Source organism: Giraffa tippelskirchi, chromosome 12, assembly GCF_054371585.1.
Source record: "Giraffa tippelskirchi isolate mGirTip1 chromosome 12, T2T-mGirTip1v1.2.pri, whole genome shotgun sequence".
NCBI classification, from domain to species: Eukaryota; Metazoa; Chordata; class Mammalia; order Artiodactyla; family Giraffidae; genus Giraffa; species Giraffa tippelskirchi.
In genome coordinates this window covers 135349325-135367038 of record NC_137286.1, presented here as the reverse complement: position 1 = coordinate 135367038, position 17714 = coordinate 135349325, and the positions used below count along the sequence as shown (strand labels likewise).

Below are 17714 nucleotides of genomic sequence, written 5' to 3'. Positions count from 1 at the left end.
GTCACAAAGCAAATTCCCATTGGCTACCTTTTTACATATGGTAATGTAAGTTTCCATGCTACTCTCTCCATGTAGCCCACCTACCCCTTCTTCCCCCCAGCCTGCGTCAGGTCTTAGTTGTGGCATATGGGACCTTAGTTCCCTGACCAGGGATTGAACCCAGGCCCCCTGCATTGGGAGCATGGAGTCTTAGCCACTGGACCAGGGAAGTCCCTCCCTTAGCATTTTTTAAGGAGGAGGCCTAGAAATCTGTATTGTTTAATCTGTGCCCCAAGGATTCTTAATCATGGAGAACATTTAGGAAACTCTGTACTGGAGAACGGTGAAGGGAACAGCAGACCAGGTCAGGCTGCTGGAGATGTGGTGCCTCCCTGGAAAGGAACGAACAGCATGTATATTCTTCCTCCTTTCCCTGGGGTTTGTGCTGCAATCATGACTCATACCTATTTTCAAACATTCTGATTTTTTTTTCCACCTATGTTTTCACGTCTTCTTCATTCTTTAAAATATTTCACGGCGTTTACAGTTTTTGATTGGTGGTTATTTTCGTTTGGTCTTCAAAGGTCATTATTTTTTAAATTGTTTCTAACTATGTGCAAACAGTCAAAACGTAAAATTGACTAGGTTTGCCATTTTCAAGTCTACAATTGAGTCAGTGGCGTTAAGTCCATTCACACTGTTTTGCAGGCATTGCCACCCTGCATCATCAGGTCTCTGCCTCGTGAGTGGCAGCTTTCCATTTTACATTCTGTCTGAGTTTATTTGTCTGTTCAAAGAACCTCACATACATGGAATCGTATAGGAGTCGTCCTTGGGTGGCTGGCTTATCACTTTGTCCTCAAAGCTAGGTTAGCTTTTTTTGAAAAGGTAGCGGTCATACATGTACTCAGTATTCATTGGAAACAGTTTACTGTTCACCCAGGCCCTCAGCTGTGGCGATGACTTTGAGTTAGTTGTGGAGGAAAAGGAAGGCATTTCAGAGAGAACTGCATCCTCTCTGGGTGCCTTTCTGAGCAAGCGGCTCTGCCTTGGTTCTGTTTTGAAGTCTTCATCCCCTGCTTCCTTCTCCCTCTGGGACTCATTAGCTGAACTAACCAGGCCATTTTCTTTGCTTGTGACCTCTGGGAGTTTACAGCTCTGGGTACCACCTGGTATTTTATATGCTCCACTCCAGTGAGTGGGAGAACGTGGGATTTAGGGACATGGAACTGGGTAAAGAGTGTGAAAAGATGGCTTTCTGGGAGGAACTTGTGCTCTTGGCTCTGTGCATTTTTCTCTTAATTCCTTCATATGCATCAGTAAGAGAAATTAAGGCATCACTGCTCTCGGTATGTTTGGTTGTAAAACTGTATATTGTAAACATTATTTAGGGGGCATCTCCTACTTTTGTCATTTTGTTTTTCTCTTCTGCTGCACAGATTTCATTTTCTGACAGCTTCCAAGATGACATCTAAGGGAAGAGTAATGCAACTAGTTTTGTGACATTACAGAAGTAAGCACCGTTGTTTACTTTAGCTTTATTGCTTGTCCTCCTCAATCAAGTTCAACACTTTGCTACATAGAAAACATTAGGAAAAAGGAAAAACCCTTACAAAATATTATCAGTTTGACAAATTCTCAGTGAAATTATTTACCCTCAGTGAGTTTAGAGTGGGTATATTGTTTTCCCCTTGTATTCTTTTGATCCGAAAGGAGGCATACTAACAATAAAATAATTGGAAAAATGGTTCTCAGTTTAGTTGCTGTAAAAGACAGCATATGGCCTCCCGTATAAATTCTTACCACTGAGCATTCCATTTGAGAAGATAGATTGTTACTTTTTTAGATGTAGGGAAACATGATTCATTAAAGAAAATGTTGATAGAAGTCTCCCCTTCCTCCTTTTGGGGGCACGGTTGATTTGTATTCTCATTAAGATTGTCTTCTCTTGCTGAGCCCTAAATGTATATTTATGCATGTTCTTGGATCTCCTTTCTCTCCATTGTGGAGCTTTCCACCCTTTCCGTGCTTTTCCTCCTTTCTGTTGCCCTAGCTCACCTTGATCCCGACCAGGGTTCCTGGTCTTCCCCAAGTCAAGAGGAATTGCCTAGAGGCCCCACAAGAAATTCAGACAAGGCTGTACTGGGGCTCCTGTACTGGTTGCAGGAGGGAAAACAGGTTCTCTTGTTCTCTCCCCAAGTGAGGAAGGCAAGCTCATTCCTTATATAGGGTGAAGGTTGTGGTGGGTCAGGGATCTGGCTGGAGGGGTAGTTTTAGTGGTTTGCCTATCCTTTTGTGGTATTGAGTGCAGGGGGGCTCTCTGCTTTTGCCACACCTTTGGTTTAGGTCCCAGCTCTTCAGAAATGGCAGTTGGTTCTTTTTGTCTTTTTTGTATCTTTTGGTCCAGAATTTGCCCCAACTGCACATGTGCACAGTTATTTTTAGTCCCATATAGTTTCTTTGTATTTTGTAGCTCTAGGAGAGGTGTGTCCAGGTATGCTGCTGCTGCTAAGTCGCTTCAGTCGTGTCGACTCTGTGCGACCCCATAGACGGCAGCCCACCAGGCTCCTTCGTCCCTGGGATTCTCCAGGCAAGAATACTGGAGTGGGTTGCCATTTCCTTCTCCAGTGCATGAAAGTGAAAAGTGAAAGTGAAGTCGCTCAGTCGTGTCTGACTCTTCGCGACCCCATGGGCTGTAGCCTACCAGGCTCCGCCGTCCCTGGGGTTTCCCAGGCAAGAGTACTGGAGTGGGGTGCCATTGCCTTCTCCGGTCCAGGTATGAGCTTTTCCCTATTGCTGCAAAAGTTCCCTGATCCCAGGCTGGGGGTGGGGGAGTTCCCAGGGGATCATCTCAGAGACTCAAAGCCCTTGGAGAGGATGAGGTCTGAGAATATGCGGAAACTCCTCCTGAGGAGTTCACATCCTTGGCCTGACCTCACGGTGGATATCAGGGGCTTCCACCCACCAGTGGTGCTTAAAGTGTTAGTTGCCCAGTTGTGTCTGACTCTTTGCGACCCTATGGACTGTAGCCCACCAGGCCCCTCTGTCCATGGGATTTTCCAGGTAAGAATACTGGAGTGGGTTGCCATTCCCTTCTACCAGGGGATCTTCCCAGCTCTGGGATGAAACCTGCGTCTCCTTCATTGCAGGCAGATTCTTTACTCTTTGAGCTGCATTTTGGAGTGCTTGGAGTCCACATTTTGGTTCTTGTACTCAGAGGCTCACTTGTCAGATCTGTATATGTGGCGTTCTGGTGCCTCCAGTAGGTGCTGTGGATTTAGATGAAAGCTAATGGTACTTGCAGGAGCTAACTGCCACATCCTTCAAAGCTTGCAAAGAGCTGAGTAGTTGCGCCAGCTTACGTGCCAGCCATGGAAAATCAGGCCAGCAACAAGAAAAAGGCAGTGGAGTTGTCAGATGAGAGAACAGCAGGTGGTTGATCTTGTATTGACTTTGTTTTTTATTTCCTGCAGTCAGTTTTTTTTCTCTACACAACCATAGGGGCAATGTGATTAGTTTTATGGCAATCTCATTAGTTTAATAGTCACCCATTATGTTCATGCTGGTGGATGATATTAGGCAGTTTCTGCATCCTCCCCTGAAAAGCAGAGATGAATGGCTTTAGATTATGCAATCATGAAAGCAGGTATAACAGCATTACAAAGCAACTCTGGGCAACACTCTGGGAAAAATAGAGCAATGTTCTGTTTCAGGTGAGCTAAACATTCTCTAACCCTTGTTGCCTGTTGGAATAATTCCCATTATCGGACATGCTCAATTCTGGGGGGCAGGGCCATGAACCAGGAAATAAGCCAAATGCAAAATAAGTGACAAGTGCCTGAGTCTGTTTTCTATTTTGAGTCCTTTAGGTTCGTACTCGGGGTCTGCTACTCTGATTCAGTTAGGGTATTACGATGCCAGAACCTAGTTTAGAAATAGCAGTAGGTAATGGTGAGCTAGACAATTGACGGGACAACCTGATGGCAGGGGAAAAGATAGAATTATAATGTATGAAAAACCCAAAAAGCATGGCCATTTGGAGCACTCGGTGGGACAGAAGCTCCTCTGTGCACTGAGGGTCATCGGCACTGGATGTAAGTCTTGCTGGTGACGAGGAGAGTGCAGCATTAAGATGGTGAACTGAGTTCTCGTCTTTGGTTTTAAAGGCCAGTTGCAGAAGGGTTTAGGGGGAGATGCTGTTAAAATGAACATTGGATTCTTAAAGGGTTAATACTTCTCACTAGTCTGGAAAACTCAATTCATGTGCAAAGAACATTCTTTTCTCCTCTGCTCCTTTGGTGGTGATATTTGGGTGTCCATACGTGGGTTATGGAGTTTCACATCTGATTCAAAACAGTTGAGAAAGGAGACGTTGTTTATTTTTCAAATGGAATGACTAATATTTCTTGCACTATATTTTTTAAAAAGTTGAACAAAATTTATGTTTTGGCATAGATTGTAGAGTTCTCTTAATCGTCCCATTTGTAATTTCTCTACTCCCTACCCTCCACCTCCCCATAAATGGATCCCTGCTTCGATGGAATGAATACTCCACAATTCATAATATTGTTCTTAATGGCCATGCGGATTTTAACATAATCAGTAATTAGATATTTCGATTGTTTTCTAATTTTTGGTAATTTGACATTTAGATAGTTTCCAGATTTGTATATTAACAAATAGCAGTGCAAATGAACCTGATTAAACCCAAACCTTTCGAGACATCCTTAATTTCTCAGGGTGTGTACATTGGAAAACTTCTGATATGCTAGGTTTCCTTTGAGAGTTAACTGCTTATATTATCTTTGGTGAAATGAGATGTTCCTACACCGCTGCTAAACGTGGATGTCATATTTTGAGTATTTTTAAATTTGATTATTAGCAAATTTTCATTAACATTCTGTGTTTCTTTTGTAGTCAATTTCCTGTACATGTTCTTTGTCCCTTAAAAAAATTGGTAGGCTTTTATAATTGTTAATCAATATTTAGATGTTCTTGATTTATTAAAAGTTAATAACATTGATTAACTTACTAATTTAGGGTCTGACATATAGTGCAAATTTGATCCAGTTTGTTTGCCTTTTATTGTTCTCATGGTAGAACTATTTTGTTTCCACAAGGAAAACAAATTTAACCAAATATTGATAATATCCCATTATAACATGCTAAGTAAATATAGAACTAAAATAATAGCATTAATTTGTATGTTGTTTTCTCTAAATTGGATGTGAACTGTTTTTTACTATAACCTATACATGTGGGTTCGATCCGCTGGATCATCAAAAAAGCAAGAGAGTTCCAGAAAAACATCTATTTCTGCTTTATTGACTATGCCAAAGCCTTTGACTGTGTGGATCACAATAAACTGTGGAAAATTCTGAAAGAGATGGGAATACCAGACCATCTGACCTGTCTCTTGAGAAACCTGTATGCAGGTCAGGAAGCAACAGTTAGAACTGGACATGGAACAACAGACTGGTTCCAAATAGGAAAAGGAGTACGTCAAGGCAGAATATTGTCACCCTGCTTATTTAACTTCTATGCAGAGTACATCATGAGAAACGCTGTGCTGGAAGAAACACAAGCTGGAATCAAGATTGCCGGGAGAAATATCAATAACCTCAGATATGCGGATGACACCACCCTTATGGCAGAAAGTGAAGAAGAACTAAAGAGCCTCTTGATGAAGGTGAAGGAGGAGAGTGAAAAAGTTGGCTTCAAGCTCAACATTCAGAAAACTAAGACCATGGCATCCGGTCCCATCACTTCATGGGAAATAGATGGAGAAACAGTGGAAACAGTGTCAGACTTTATTTTTTTGGGCTCCAAAATCACTGCTGATGGTGATTGCAGCCATGAAATTAAAAGATGCTTACTCCTTGGAAGGAAGGTTATGGCCAACCTAGATAGCATATTTAAAAGCAGAGACATTACTTTGCCAACAAAAGTCCGTCTAGTCAAGGCTATGGTTTTTCCAGTGGTCATGTATGGATATGAGAGTTGGACGGTGAAGAAAGCTGAGAGCCGCAGAATTGATGCTTTTGAACTGTGGTGTTGGAGAAGACTCGAGAGTCCCTTGGACTGCACGGAGATCCAATCAATCCATCCTAAAAGAGATCAATCCTGGGTGTTCATTGGAAGGTCTGATGTTGAAGCTGAAACTCCAATACTTTGGCCACCTCATGCGAAGAGTTGACTCATGGAAAGGACCCTAATGCTGGGTAGGATTGGGGGCGGGAGGAGAAGGGGACGACAGAGGATGAGATGGTTGGATGGCATCACCGACTCGATGGACATGGGTTTGGGTAGAGTCCGGGAGTTGGTGATGGACAGAGAGGCCTGGCGTGCTGCAATTCATGCGGTCGCAAAGAGTCGGACACGACTGAGCGACTGAACTGAACTGATAGACGTGGGTTCGATCCCTGGGTCGGAAAGATCCTCTGGAGGAGGGAATGGCAACCCACTCCAGTATTCTTGCCTGGAGAATTCCTTGGAAAAAGGAGCCTGGCGGGCTACAGTCCATGGGGTTGGGAAGAGTTGGGCATGACTGAAGCAACTGAGCACACACACACACACTTTATTAGAAATGAAGATTAATTTTCTACATTAATGGGGAGCATCGTGTGGACCAAAGGATAAAGCAATACCTAGAAGTTGAGAATTATGTTTTGTTTGGTGGGCCTGGAAAATCCCATGGATAGAGGAGCCCGGCAGACTACAGTCTACGCGGTCAAAGAGTCGGACACAACAGAGTTACTGAAAGACAACAAGCCTTGGATTAGATGATAACTGAGTTTTGTTCTGATAGAAATTCCTGTTAGATTGGTTCTGTTTGTCTGGGGCAGTTATTTCCATTTTGAACTTAGTTCAAGTACATGGCTCTTACTCTAGTGTATAAGTCATGTCCTTCCTGACAGCTGGAGTGAATGTCTGAGGCATTTATTAGGAAGATCTGTTTCTTGTCATCGAGTAGAATCTGCAGTCTCCTGGCACTGAGTGACCTCAACGAGGCCCCATGGAGTCGGCCTCTGTTCACATACACTGAAGTTCTGGCGAAGTCCCTTGGGAAATCCCCACAAGATGTTCTGGGCTTATCCTCTGCTATTCCTGCCCAAATTCCAGCCATATCTGCAACTTACAACATCTATTTCTTCCTCTTCAGTTCAGTGACACTTTAACTCTGCTTGGGCACAGTACACCCCCAGGAAGAAAACAGGCTAGTCACAGGGCACGCTTCTTCCTGGGGGTCACAGTCCAGCACTGCTGGTCTTCCACTGCCTGAAAACAGGTGCTTCGTATATTTTGTCCAACTTCATAGTTTTGCAATGGAGGGCAAGTCCAGTACTCATTATTCTTTCATGGTTGGAAGCATAAATCTGGGCAGATTTGCTTGTAAGTCATGTCTTTCTCATTAATAATACTACTGTTGCATCATGTTCTGTTTTTTCATCCTGTGTAACATCTGAGTTATTCTCTTGACCGATTCTTGATTTCTCTGTTGGCTGCAGTGTTATAATTGCTTCATGTTAACTTTTGTTCTATAATCAGCCTTTTGGTCCATCAAGTCCAATTAGGTGGATTGGTTTTTTTTTTTTTCTTTGCGATCAGTTTAAAGTCAGAGTTTGGTATGCGGTTCTGCCTTCTTTTAGTTGTTAAAATTAGGGATCAAATATCTACTTCTTCAAAATATGTGTTTTCTGCATGAAGAATTACCATTTATTTGTATGTAAAATTGCCTTTAAAAAGTAAGTGTGAACCTATTAATATATCCGTTTATATTTTGTCCATGTCCAAATTCATCTGAAAAAAAAAAAAGAGAGAGAGACGGGGTTGGGAACTGTGTTTCTGTTTGCTGTCCTTGTGGACATGGCTGTCAGCACACTGAGGAGCTGAAGGACAAACGGGGGTCCCTAGAGCCTCGCTGTCAGGGGTCACCCTCCTCAACCTGACACAGCTCAAGACCCCATCAAAACGTGCTCTGTTGCGTTACATTCCAAGAGTGACTTGGTATCACCAGAGGAATCCAATTCTGTCTCTCTTTTATTTCAGGCCCTTCGCTTGAGCAACTCGGCCATGGGGAAGACCACCACAGGCCAGATAGTCAACCTGCTGTCCAACGATGTGAACAAGTTTGACCAGGTGAGCTGCCCCCGAGGGATCCTCTTCCATTTCCCGTCCTTCTCACTGTGTTCAGCTTATTGGGATGCCAGGTTCTAGGGTCTGGTGTCAGCCAGGGTTCTGTTGAGGACATAAGACAAGGGTTCTCTTTATCCAACTCATTTCCTCTGTGTGCAGCTTAGGTGTAATCATGGGTATTGTCCTGTAGATGAGAATTTTGTTTTTCTGACATTGTATACAACATGCTTCAGTAATAGACAGGCAGCAGAGTTCTTGCCCAGCTTGGTTAGTGTCCCCCTTGGTTAGGGGTCCTCCTGGCGTGGCCCTTCTTGGCACGTGGTGTCAGTTTGCTGCCTGAACTGTCTTCCTCCTCTTCCAGGTGATGAAGGCCTGGTGGGCAGGGGTTGTTCTTTCCCCTGTGCCCTGGTCAGTGCCTGCTGCATAGGGAGCCTGCGGGGAATAATGCCCACTGGGTGGTCCCTAGCCAGAAGCAACCTACTCTCTACTGTCCCATTACAATCTTTTTTTTACCCTTACTTTGTGAATATCAGATCACATTACCCAGGGCCGTATAGCTTCTGGTCAAATCTATGTTGCATTAGACACTTCTCTTGCAGTTATTCATTCATCAAACATGAACAGAGGCCCCTACTCAGTTTCAGGGATGAGTAAGATTTAGTTTTTGCCCCGGAGAAGCCACAACCTGTTAGGGAGGTAAATACACAAATAATGAGAGTGGGGGGGAATTATACTTTCCTGGGGTGCTGGGCAGCAGGAGGGGACACAGGTTCACCTCTGGGGTAGACAATATTGAAATCTTCCCGGGGCTGCCAGTCAGCTTCTCCCTGGACATCCCTGCAGCTGACCTTGTGCTGCCCTGAAACAGCACCATCTCCGGCAGATGCTGAGATTTCTGCTTTAGCAGGTTTAAAACCCACTGTGATCATTTCTGTTTAGGTCCCCATCTGTTCTTTGACAGGAGATTGTTTTAAATTGTGTCCTCATAGGTTTTGTTTTTGTATAGTCCTAAGAAGGCTTTGTCTTTTTCTTTTAAGGTAACGATATTCTTGCACTTTCTGTGGGCAGGGCCACTGCAGGCTGTCGTAGTGACCGCCCTGCTCTGGAATGAAATAGGAATATCGTGTCTTGCTGGGATGGCGGTTCTCATTATTCTTCTGCCCTTGCAAAGCTGCATTGGGAAATTGTTTTCGTCACTCCGGTAAGACAGACACTGGTTTCAAAAATTGTTAATATGTAATTGGTTAACATTTACCATCTGCTTGAAGTCATTCGCTGGCTCCTCCAGGCACCATACCTGGATAAGTAGAGTGTCCTTAAGCAGAATGTACCTTAAATGATGTTATTTAAGCTTTATTAAATAGTAATAACCTTAGAGGCCCAGTTCCAAATGCATATATTTTTGTTATGCTTGTGTTAGAGCCATTTTCAGGTGTGTATATGTCTGTATCTTGTTTTTAATACAACTTTATAAGCACCCAAAGAGCAAGATCAATCTTAAATTTGACTTTGTAAAGTACCACAGTCCTTGCAGCGTATGTGATAGAAAAGAGACTGGTGATGAAGGACCTAATGGTGATGAATTAGAGCTGAAACAGGTCCCGGAGGGTTGGAGGTGGGTCATTGTCCAGGTTGTCAGGTGATGGAGGTCTTGTACTATTTGAAGCACATTAAAGGTTTTTCTTGTGTGTGTATGCTTTTTCATCGGAGAAGGCGATGGCATCCCACTCCAGTACTCTTGCCTGGAAAATCCCATGGATGGAGCCTGGTAGGCTGCAGTCCATGGGGTCGCAAGGAGTCGGACACAACTGAGCGACTTCACTTTCACTTTTCACTTTCATGCATTGGAGAAGGAAATGGAAACCCACTCCAGTGTTCTTGCCTGGAGAATCCCAGGGACGGGGGAGCCTGGTGGGCTGCCGTCTGTGGGGTTGCACAGAGTCGGACACAACTGAAGCAACTTAGCAGCAGCAGCAGCATGCTTTTTCATGTAGTGTTTTTCTCTACTTGGAATTTCATTTCCTACCTTTGCTGTAGAAAGTTTTTCCTTATCCCTCGAGGCCCTGTTCCAGTGCTACCAGGTCTCTGAAGCTTTTCTTGCTCTCCTTTTCCAGTGCTATTAACAACTCCATCTTTTCTGCTCCCCAGCACTTTACTCCTATTTTATTACATCACTGACACTGTCTTCCTGTTAGATTTGGGTGTCTTTCTGACTTCTGTAGCCAACCACAACCTCCTTGGGCAGGCAGTTTGTGTCTGACTCATTTCAGGTCTTCCTTAGCCAATACTGTAAGTTCTCCAAGTTACTTCTTGAAGAGGGCCGAGGGGTTGGCTTTCTAACTGAAGTCTTCCTCTGTTTGTCCTTTGAGTAGGACCTGCCTGTGTTGTCAGCTTAGAAGAGCTGTAGGGAATCCTTTGATTCCTGGTGCTTGGCTGTGCCCCTGCTGCTGTCAGCAAGGAAATTTTTGCTGTGATCACTAAGGCTTGTCTCTCATGTCTGTCCCCTTAGGAGTAAGACCGCAGCCTTCACAGACACCAGGATCAGGACCATGAATGAAGTTATAACTGGCATCAGAATAATAAAAATGTATGCTTGGGAAAAGTCTTTTGCAGACCTTATCACTAATTTGAGAAGGTAAGTTTTTGTACACACACATATTTTCTGGTTTATTTCATATTTACTGAGTGGTTTAGAAGTCTTACCAAGTTTTCAGATTAAGGTGAGCTTAAATACTCTCTAGTTCTCCCTTTATACATGTGGCAGGAAGGTTAAGTAGAATAGGAGCGATGTCATTTGAGTAAAGGAATAGATACATATGCTTCTTACTTATACAGAAATTAAGTAACAGGTATTTCTTAATACTGTACATCTCAAATGAGCAATGATTTAAGATGTTAGCATTTAAAATGATATTTAAACTGAAACTATAACTTATATAGCACAAATGGGGAGATTTTAGAGGTTGAGTGTACATGTATCAGGCCAGACTTTATGAATCGGTATTATTCAAAACAGAGCCATAAAAATATTTTTTTCTGCTTTATGTTTATAGAGTTTTTTTTTTCTATGTTTCATTTAAATATCTGATGAGTGTTTGTACTCCAGCACAGGGTGCTTAGAATTCTCTGGCTGCTACCTGTCACTTCTCACTTTGCACCTTTGTGGGCGCCCCTCCCTCTGCTGGGGATATACTCCCGTTCTCCTTCTTGTCTGGCCTCCGCCAGCCCTGACTAACTCCAGCTCATCTTCTCGAGCTCCTCGTCCCTGTGAGCGCCCCTGACTCCACTGCTCCGAGTTAAGACGCCTCTGCTCTTTATTTCTGTGCTCACTGCCTCTGTCTATTATCTCTCAGTTTTGGGGTTGCTTGGTCTCTTTCCCCCAATTTCATGAGCTCCTGGAGGGGACGGGCTCTATCTTTTTGTCATCAGTGAAGAACCCAGCCCAGGACTTGTTACAAATGCTGGTTGAATGAAAGTTCAAGCCTTGTCTAATTGACCCAAAGTGTTTAAAAGTGTGACATCAAGACTCCATTTAGTTGGAAGAGTGAAGTGGTGATGAAGTTTGTGGTCCTTGTCTCGGGGCAGAGCCATGGGTGTGCAGTGTCTCCAGGACGTGCGGGATGGATTATCTTAATCTGTGTCCACTCCCTAGAAAGGGGCCACTCACACAGGGCACTGAATTCATGTCTTGGATGTCGATGCTTCTTTTAAAACCTATTTCCTACACTTTTTTTTTTCCCCCAGGAAGGAAATTTCCAAGATTCTGAGAAGTTCCTACCTCAGAGGAATGAATTTGGCATCATTTTTTGTTGCGAACAAAATCGTCGTTTTCGTCACCTTCACCACCTACGTGCTCCTTGGCAACGTGATCACAGCCAGCCGTGTATTTGTGGCGGTGTCGCTGTACGGGGCTGTGCGGTTGACAGTCACCCTCTTCTTTCCTTCGGCCGTCGAGAAGGTGTCAGAGGCATTCGTTAGCATCCGAAGAATCAAGGTTTGCTGACAAATAGCTTTATGATGTTGTAGGTGGATTTTGTGTCTTTTTTTTTTTTTGCCTCTTTTTATTTGGTGTCAACGTGTTTCCGTTAGCTGAGGTTTAGTTTTCTTAGTGCCAAGGCTGGCAGTCGTTCCGAAATGTCTCAGTACTCGCCTGTCTTCTGATACAGAGTGCATTGTAAATATCGTATGATCCCTGCTCACTTATGGCCGGCTGGTAGTATGAGTGTCAGGGGTGCAGGATGATTAAGTTGTTTGAAAGGAGGAGGAGCAAACAGGTTGCATCTCCTGTGCTCCCTCGAATGACTAGGTAGTGACAGTGCTCAGTCCTGGTGTGAATAGGATTCCTCTCTGGGCTGGGAGGGGAGGAACTTGCTGAGAGGTCCCTGCTCCTTGGGCAGAAGAGTGGCCTCAGATTCACTTAGTTCTTTGCGTTTAAAATAGATTCTTCCCTCCAGAGATATTTCACTTGACTTCTGAACTTCCCCTTTTGATTTGCCTCTTTGTCTCTGCCCTTTTTCTGTTACCGCTTAATCCTCTCTAGCTGCCCTCTTCCTTTCAAACTTGTGATTCCAACATACCCACAATCCGTCCTGCTCTCTTTTTAAAAAGTGTCTTTAAATTGCCAGAGATGAATAATTTCCATCACCAAGATAAGACCCTGTAGATATTTAAGGATTTGTGTTTTTATGAATCAGTCAAAAATGAAGATGAATTGGCTCCGTGAGGCGGCCTGGGCATGAACTTAAGTGTTTGGGCTTTATAAAACATCTAATTTGTTTTGTTCCCATGTCTCCACAGTGATGGTTGGCCAAGATTAGATCTCTAGTGAAATTAGCTTTGGCTGCGGTTTTTATTTTATTTTTTGGTCTTGCCATAAAAGCTGAGATATTTTGTGAAGTTTCTGTAGGATAAAAAAACCATGGCACCTAAAACAGATCAGTCATACGAGGTCAGTTCTGGTCCCCTGAGTTTATCTTTCTTTCTGATGGGGCTTCTAGCAACACTGATAAAGAATGGTCCATGCAGTTCAGTAAAATTTCTTTCTGTTTTCACATCTTGAAGCAGAACATTTAGGAATGAATCTGGACCATAGTAATGTTCTCAGTGACACGGTGTCCTGTCCAGATGGGAGCTTCACATGTGTGTTGGGTTGCTGTGGTTTTGTTATCGCTGCTGCCAGGGCTCCCTGTGTGGTCCAGGATCTCTTAAACCCTGTAGACATCATCTAATTTCATCTCGACAGCAATTGAATGAGATAAGCATTAGTGTCCCTACTTTACAGATAAGGAAACAGGTTCCTGTGTAACAGGTGAAATAGCTCACCCATCCTCACGCAGCTTTCAAATGACAGAACTAGGATTCTGACCAAAGCCTGATTTCTTTTTTTTAAAAAAACCACTGTTACAGTACCTTGTTTGTACCTTCTGGCATGTGGGATGGTAAAATGTCTTGGCTCACTTGTTTTGGGCCCCCTGGGTCACCTTCTCCTCTGTCTTTGATTTAAGCAAAGGCTGCTGAACCTCCAGCAGTCCTGTGACCCTCTCCCAGCACTTTCGTTCACCCTGATCTAGGGCTTCCATCTATATGCGCGGCCAGCCCCACACTGCCCAGCATCATGTCAGGTAGAGTGATGCTGACTCCCTGGGAGTGTTCCAAGTCCCGGGCTGCTTGGAGTTTTAGGACTGGCAAGTCACCTGGAAGGAGAAGAATAAGAACTTGGTTCCTTCTCTTCCTTGTCTCTCACTTGGATGTGTTCATGCCCTATTAGAAGGTGAAAAGGGCAGCAGGAGTGGAAGAAAAGGTCAGCTGAGTTTACTGACCCAAGTGGTCAGAACTGGGCGAGGTTTGATCACAGATGGGTTGGAGGCATAGCAGGCATGTAGAGTTTAGAACAAGGTGTGTATTGAGACCTCCTGCCCCACTGCCTCCTGCAGGCTGGGACTCAGTAGACTGAGTGGTCATCTCCCAGAATTTCCACTCAGGTCATGTCTGGGAACCCTAGGAAGGAAACCCATCACCCCTGCCAACCTTGGAAGGGGTGCAGTGGTCCCTTTATTTTTCTCTTAGTAATAAAAGGGGACTGAAGGCCTTGGCATCGTGCTACTGCAATAGGATTATGAATATCTTGTCTTAAAAGCACCAAAAGTCTTCAGTGTCTTTTACATCCAATGAAATGTGTCTCTGAGGTTAATGTTGTTCAGAAAGCTGTGTAGGTTTTCCCCTTCCAGCCACTGGAAAGTCAGTCTTTTTGGCTGCAGTTCTGATGTTGATATTTTCCTGCATGACCTGTTCTGGGTCTGCACTTCATGGCTCTAATGGCCATTTATTTCCACCTTTTTCATCAGCCTGAGCCCTGGGGAAAAAAATGCAGCCAGCACTTTTGGCTCCCTTACAAGCTGGTCATGTGTTGGAATATCGTTTAACCTCTGGAAGATTATGCTGTCTTTCCCCACTCAGACCTATTATTTGTGGACAAATGCTCAATAAATTTAATTCTTCATTTAAGGCATAATTTTTCCTTTTTTTAAGTCAATTTTTTTTTTTAAAGTGAGGAATTTCAAGTCAACTATACCCACACTGAATATTGAGTTTTTTGGTAACATGCTTAAGCTAAAATTTTAATTTCTGTCTAGACAAGATGTATAATAAACATGTACAACCTTTTGCTTGTTTCTGTGTTAACTCAGACTGTGTAAGGCTATAGCCATGCAGTCAGTGAACAGTCAAATCCATGCAATGACTACATGGTACAGTCTCTTCTTTTAGCTGATGCCTGTGATGGGCTGACCTTGTGCAGGGCTCAGTCTTGGTTGAAGTTGGACAGTGTAAGTGCATGAAGGACGTAGTGTCTCCTCTCTATATGACTTACTGTCCCTCTGGGGATTCAAAGGTGGGGAGGATGGTGGCAGCCTCAAGAGTTCTGAGCTGATTCCCAGGAGGATTAGCATTTGAGATGGGCTGGAAGGATGGATGAGATTAGTACTCAGGGTGTCTAGGCAGTGGCCTCTTGGGGACTGTGGGCTTAGGTGCTGGTGGGACATTGTGGGCATTTAAACGTGGTGGACACTCTCAGTCGTTCTATAAAGAGATCAAGAGGGAGCAGTGTTGAGGTAGGGTAAGTGGTGGTGGGGAGGACTGGGGAAAGAATCAGCAAAAAGAAAAAAGATATATCAGTATTTGAAATAATTAATAGCGAGTGAGATTCTGAAATTATGTTGTTTCAAGAGGAACAGAGAATTTGCAGAGAGATAAGCTGTGTCAGAACAGGTGAGAGCTGGTACCTGGCTGATGATGGGAGAGGTGGTGTGGAGAGAGACCTCAAGCTGCGGTGGTTAAGTCTGCAGAGGAGTGCCCAGACCACCACCTGTCCACCCGTCCACCCTTCCTCCTGCTGGACACGGGCTCGGGGTGGGTAGGAGTATCTGTGCCCCGTGTCCAGGTTCTCGGTGAGCCTGGATGAGAGGAGGAGGGAGCAAGTGGATTGTGACTCCCACCAGCTGGTCTCTGGAGAGATGCAGGGATATCTTCTTCCTTTTCCTGCAGAGAAGCGGGTTTTTATGTTGTTCTTACCAGTTGTTCTTTTGAAGTTGAAGGTGCAGCCACATTTGTAGCTTTGGGACGTGACAGATGAGGCTGTCAGGGACTTGAAGGCTGTTCATGATGTTTCGCAGAGAAGGTTCCTGCTCACGTATTGTTCTGTTTCCCCACGTGTTGTGTCAGTTGCCGCCTGTGTTGGTAGGAATTTGGTTTGCTTTTCGGTCCTAGAATTACCCGTCCTGCTTACAAGTTGCTTACAATTACCCAAGTTGCTTACAAGGATATTTTGTTTTTCTGTCATGCAAGAGTCCTTTTAAGTCTCTGAATGGATTTCCTGGGGCTGCCATTTAAAGTACCCCAAACTTGGTGGCTTAAAGCCACAGAATTATGTTGTTTCACAGCTTTGGAGCCTGAAAGTCTGGAATCAAGGTGTCAGCAGAGTCAGGATCCCCCTGAATCCTACAGGGGCAACTCACTTCCTCTCCTCTGTTAGCTTAGGAATTTGCAGGCAAACCTTGGAGTTCCTTGACTTGTAACTGCCATCACTCCAGCCTCTGTCTCCATAAGCACATGGTTATTTTCTGTCTCTGTGTCTCTCTTTTTATAAGGACATCAATCTTATTGGGTCCAGTGCCCACCTTATCCACTGTGAGCTCACCTTAATTGATTACATCTGCAACAACCCTATTTCCCAATAAAGTCGTGTTTTGAAGTATTTGGGGTTAGGACCTTATGATATTTTTTGAGTGGGGGGTTACAATCCTCCCCAGAACAAGTTCCATGTATATATATAAAATATACTTTATTGTATGTTATTATAATAATGGGTATATATATATAATATGGTTTATTGCATGTTATTATAATAATGTGTGTATATATATATACACATACACTTCATTGTATGTTATTATAATAGTATATAATATTGTATATATTATCTGGTTCATTCTAGTGTAAACTACACATTACGTACAGTTGGCATAGCAGTATGTAGGCTGCATAAATTTTTTTATTGCAGATTCTAAGGAAGCAATTCTTTTTATTTATTCTTTGTTCCTACAGTTTAAATAATCTAATCTATGTGTTTCCTTCTTCTGTAGAATTTCCTGTTACTTGATGAGATAACACAGCTCCACTGTCAGCTGCCATTAGATGGTAAAATGATCGTGAATGTGCAAGATTTCACTGCTTTTTGGGATAAGGTAGCAAACCTTCTATTACAAGATCTTGACTGCTGAAAGGTTTAATGGAGAATGTTGAGGTTTTATATATGGCATAAAGGTGATTTATTCATTGACTGAGAGTATGTTATAAAAATTCTCAGTGAGGAATAAGGTTTGCATGTGATGGAGATTCAATATAAAATCAGCCTAAGACATTTGACATGTTGCTCTCAAGAGAACTATTAACCCATTTGGAACTTAAAGTACATATGTTTGTAATGGTAGAATTTGCAGCGTTGGAGAGAAAATGCCTCAGTGTGATACGGGTTAACCAGCAAATACACAACCAGTCATTAAAGACAGCAGGTTTTTGGAAATTAGTGTACATTTTTTGCCTTGATGTTGTCAGACCATCTCTGCAGCCTAGTAAGACCACGCTTGTGTTGCCCTGCCCTGTCTGACTCTTTGCAACCACATGGACTGTAGCCTCCAGGCTCTTTTGTCCGTGGGATTTCCTAGACAAGAATACTGGAGTGGGTTGCCATTTCCTACTCCAGGAGATCTTCCTGACTCAGGGTTTGAACCCTTGTCTCCTACATTGCAGGCAGATTCTTTACTGCTGAGTTAGGTTTTTTGCTGTGAGTTAGGGTGGGGCCCCCACCCTAAGCTTCTGCATGGTTCTGGCTACTTTGTTGGCAGCCAGAGGCCAGGAGGAGACAGCAGGTGGGCATAGTGGGTACCAGTGATTGCCAGTTGAAGGGTTGCAGTGTGTGGAAGCTGACAGGGAGAGCTGGAGATTTTCCAGCACTTGGTTTATTTATGAAATAAAGGACTTCCCTTGTGGCTCAGCTGGTAAAGAGTCCACCTGCAGTGCGGGAGACCTGGGTTCAGTCCCTG

General features: G+C 43.7%; 1 protein-coding gene across 5 annotated transcripts in view; it reads left to right on the top strand.

Annotated features, from left to right (window-relative positions):
- LOC145530500 (ATP-binding cassette sub-family C member 4) overlaps positions 1-17714 on the top strand; it is a 184821-nt gene that overhangs the window by 55118 nt on the left and 111989 nt on the right. For 4 of the 5 annotated variants that reach the window (XM_081551978.1, XM_081551977.1, XM_081551976.1 and 1 more), the window contains 5 exons: positions 8029-8118; positions 9153-9316; positions 10625-10750; positions 11860-12109; positions 16755-16856. In XM_081551978.1, the coding sequence (XP_081408104.1) occupies positions 8029-8118; positions 9153-9316; positions 10625-10750; positions 11860-12109; positions 16755-16856 (732 nt within the window). Of the gene's footprint in view, positions 1-2499; positions 2756-8028; positions 8119-9152; positions 9317-10624; positions 10751-11859; positions 12110-16754; positions 16857-17714 lie in introns of those variants that run through there. The other variant, XM_081551979.1, reaches the window with a different exon arrangement.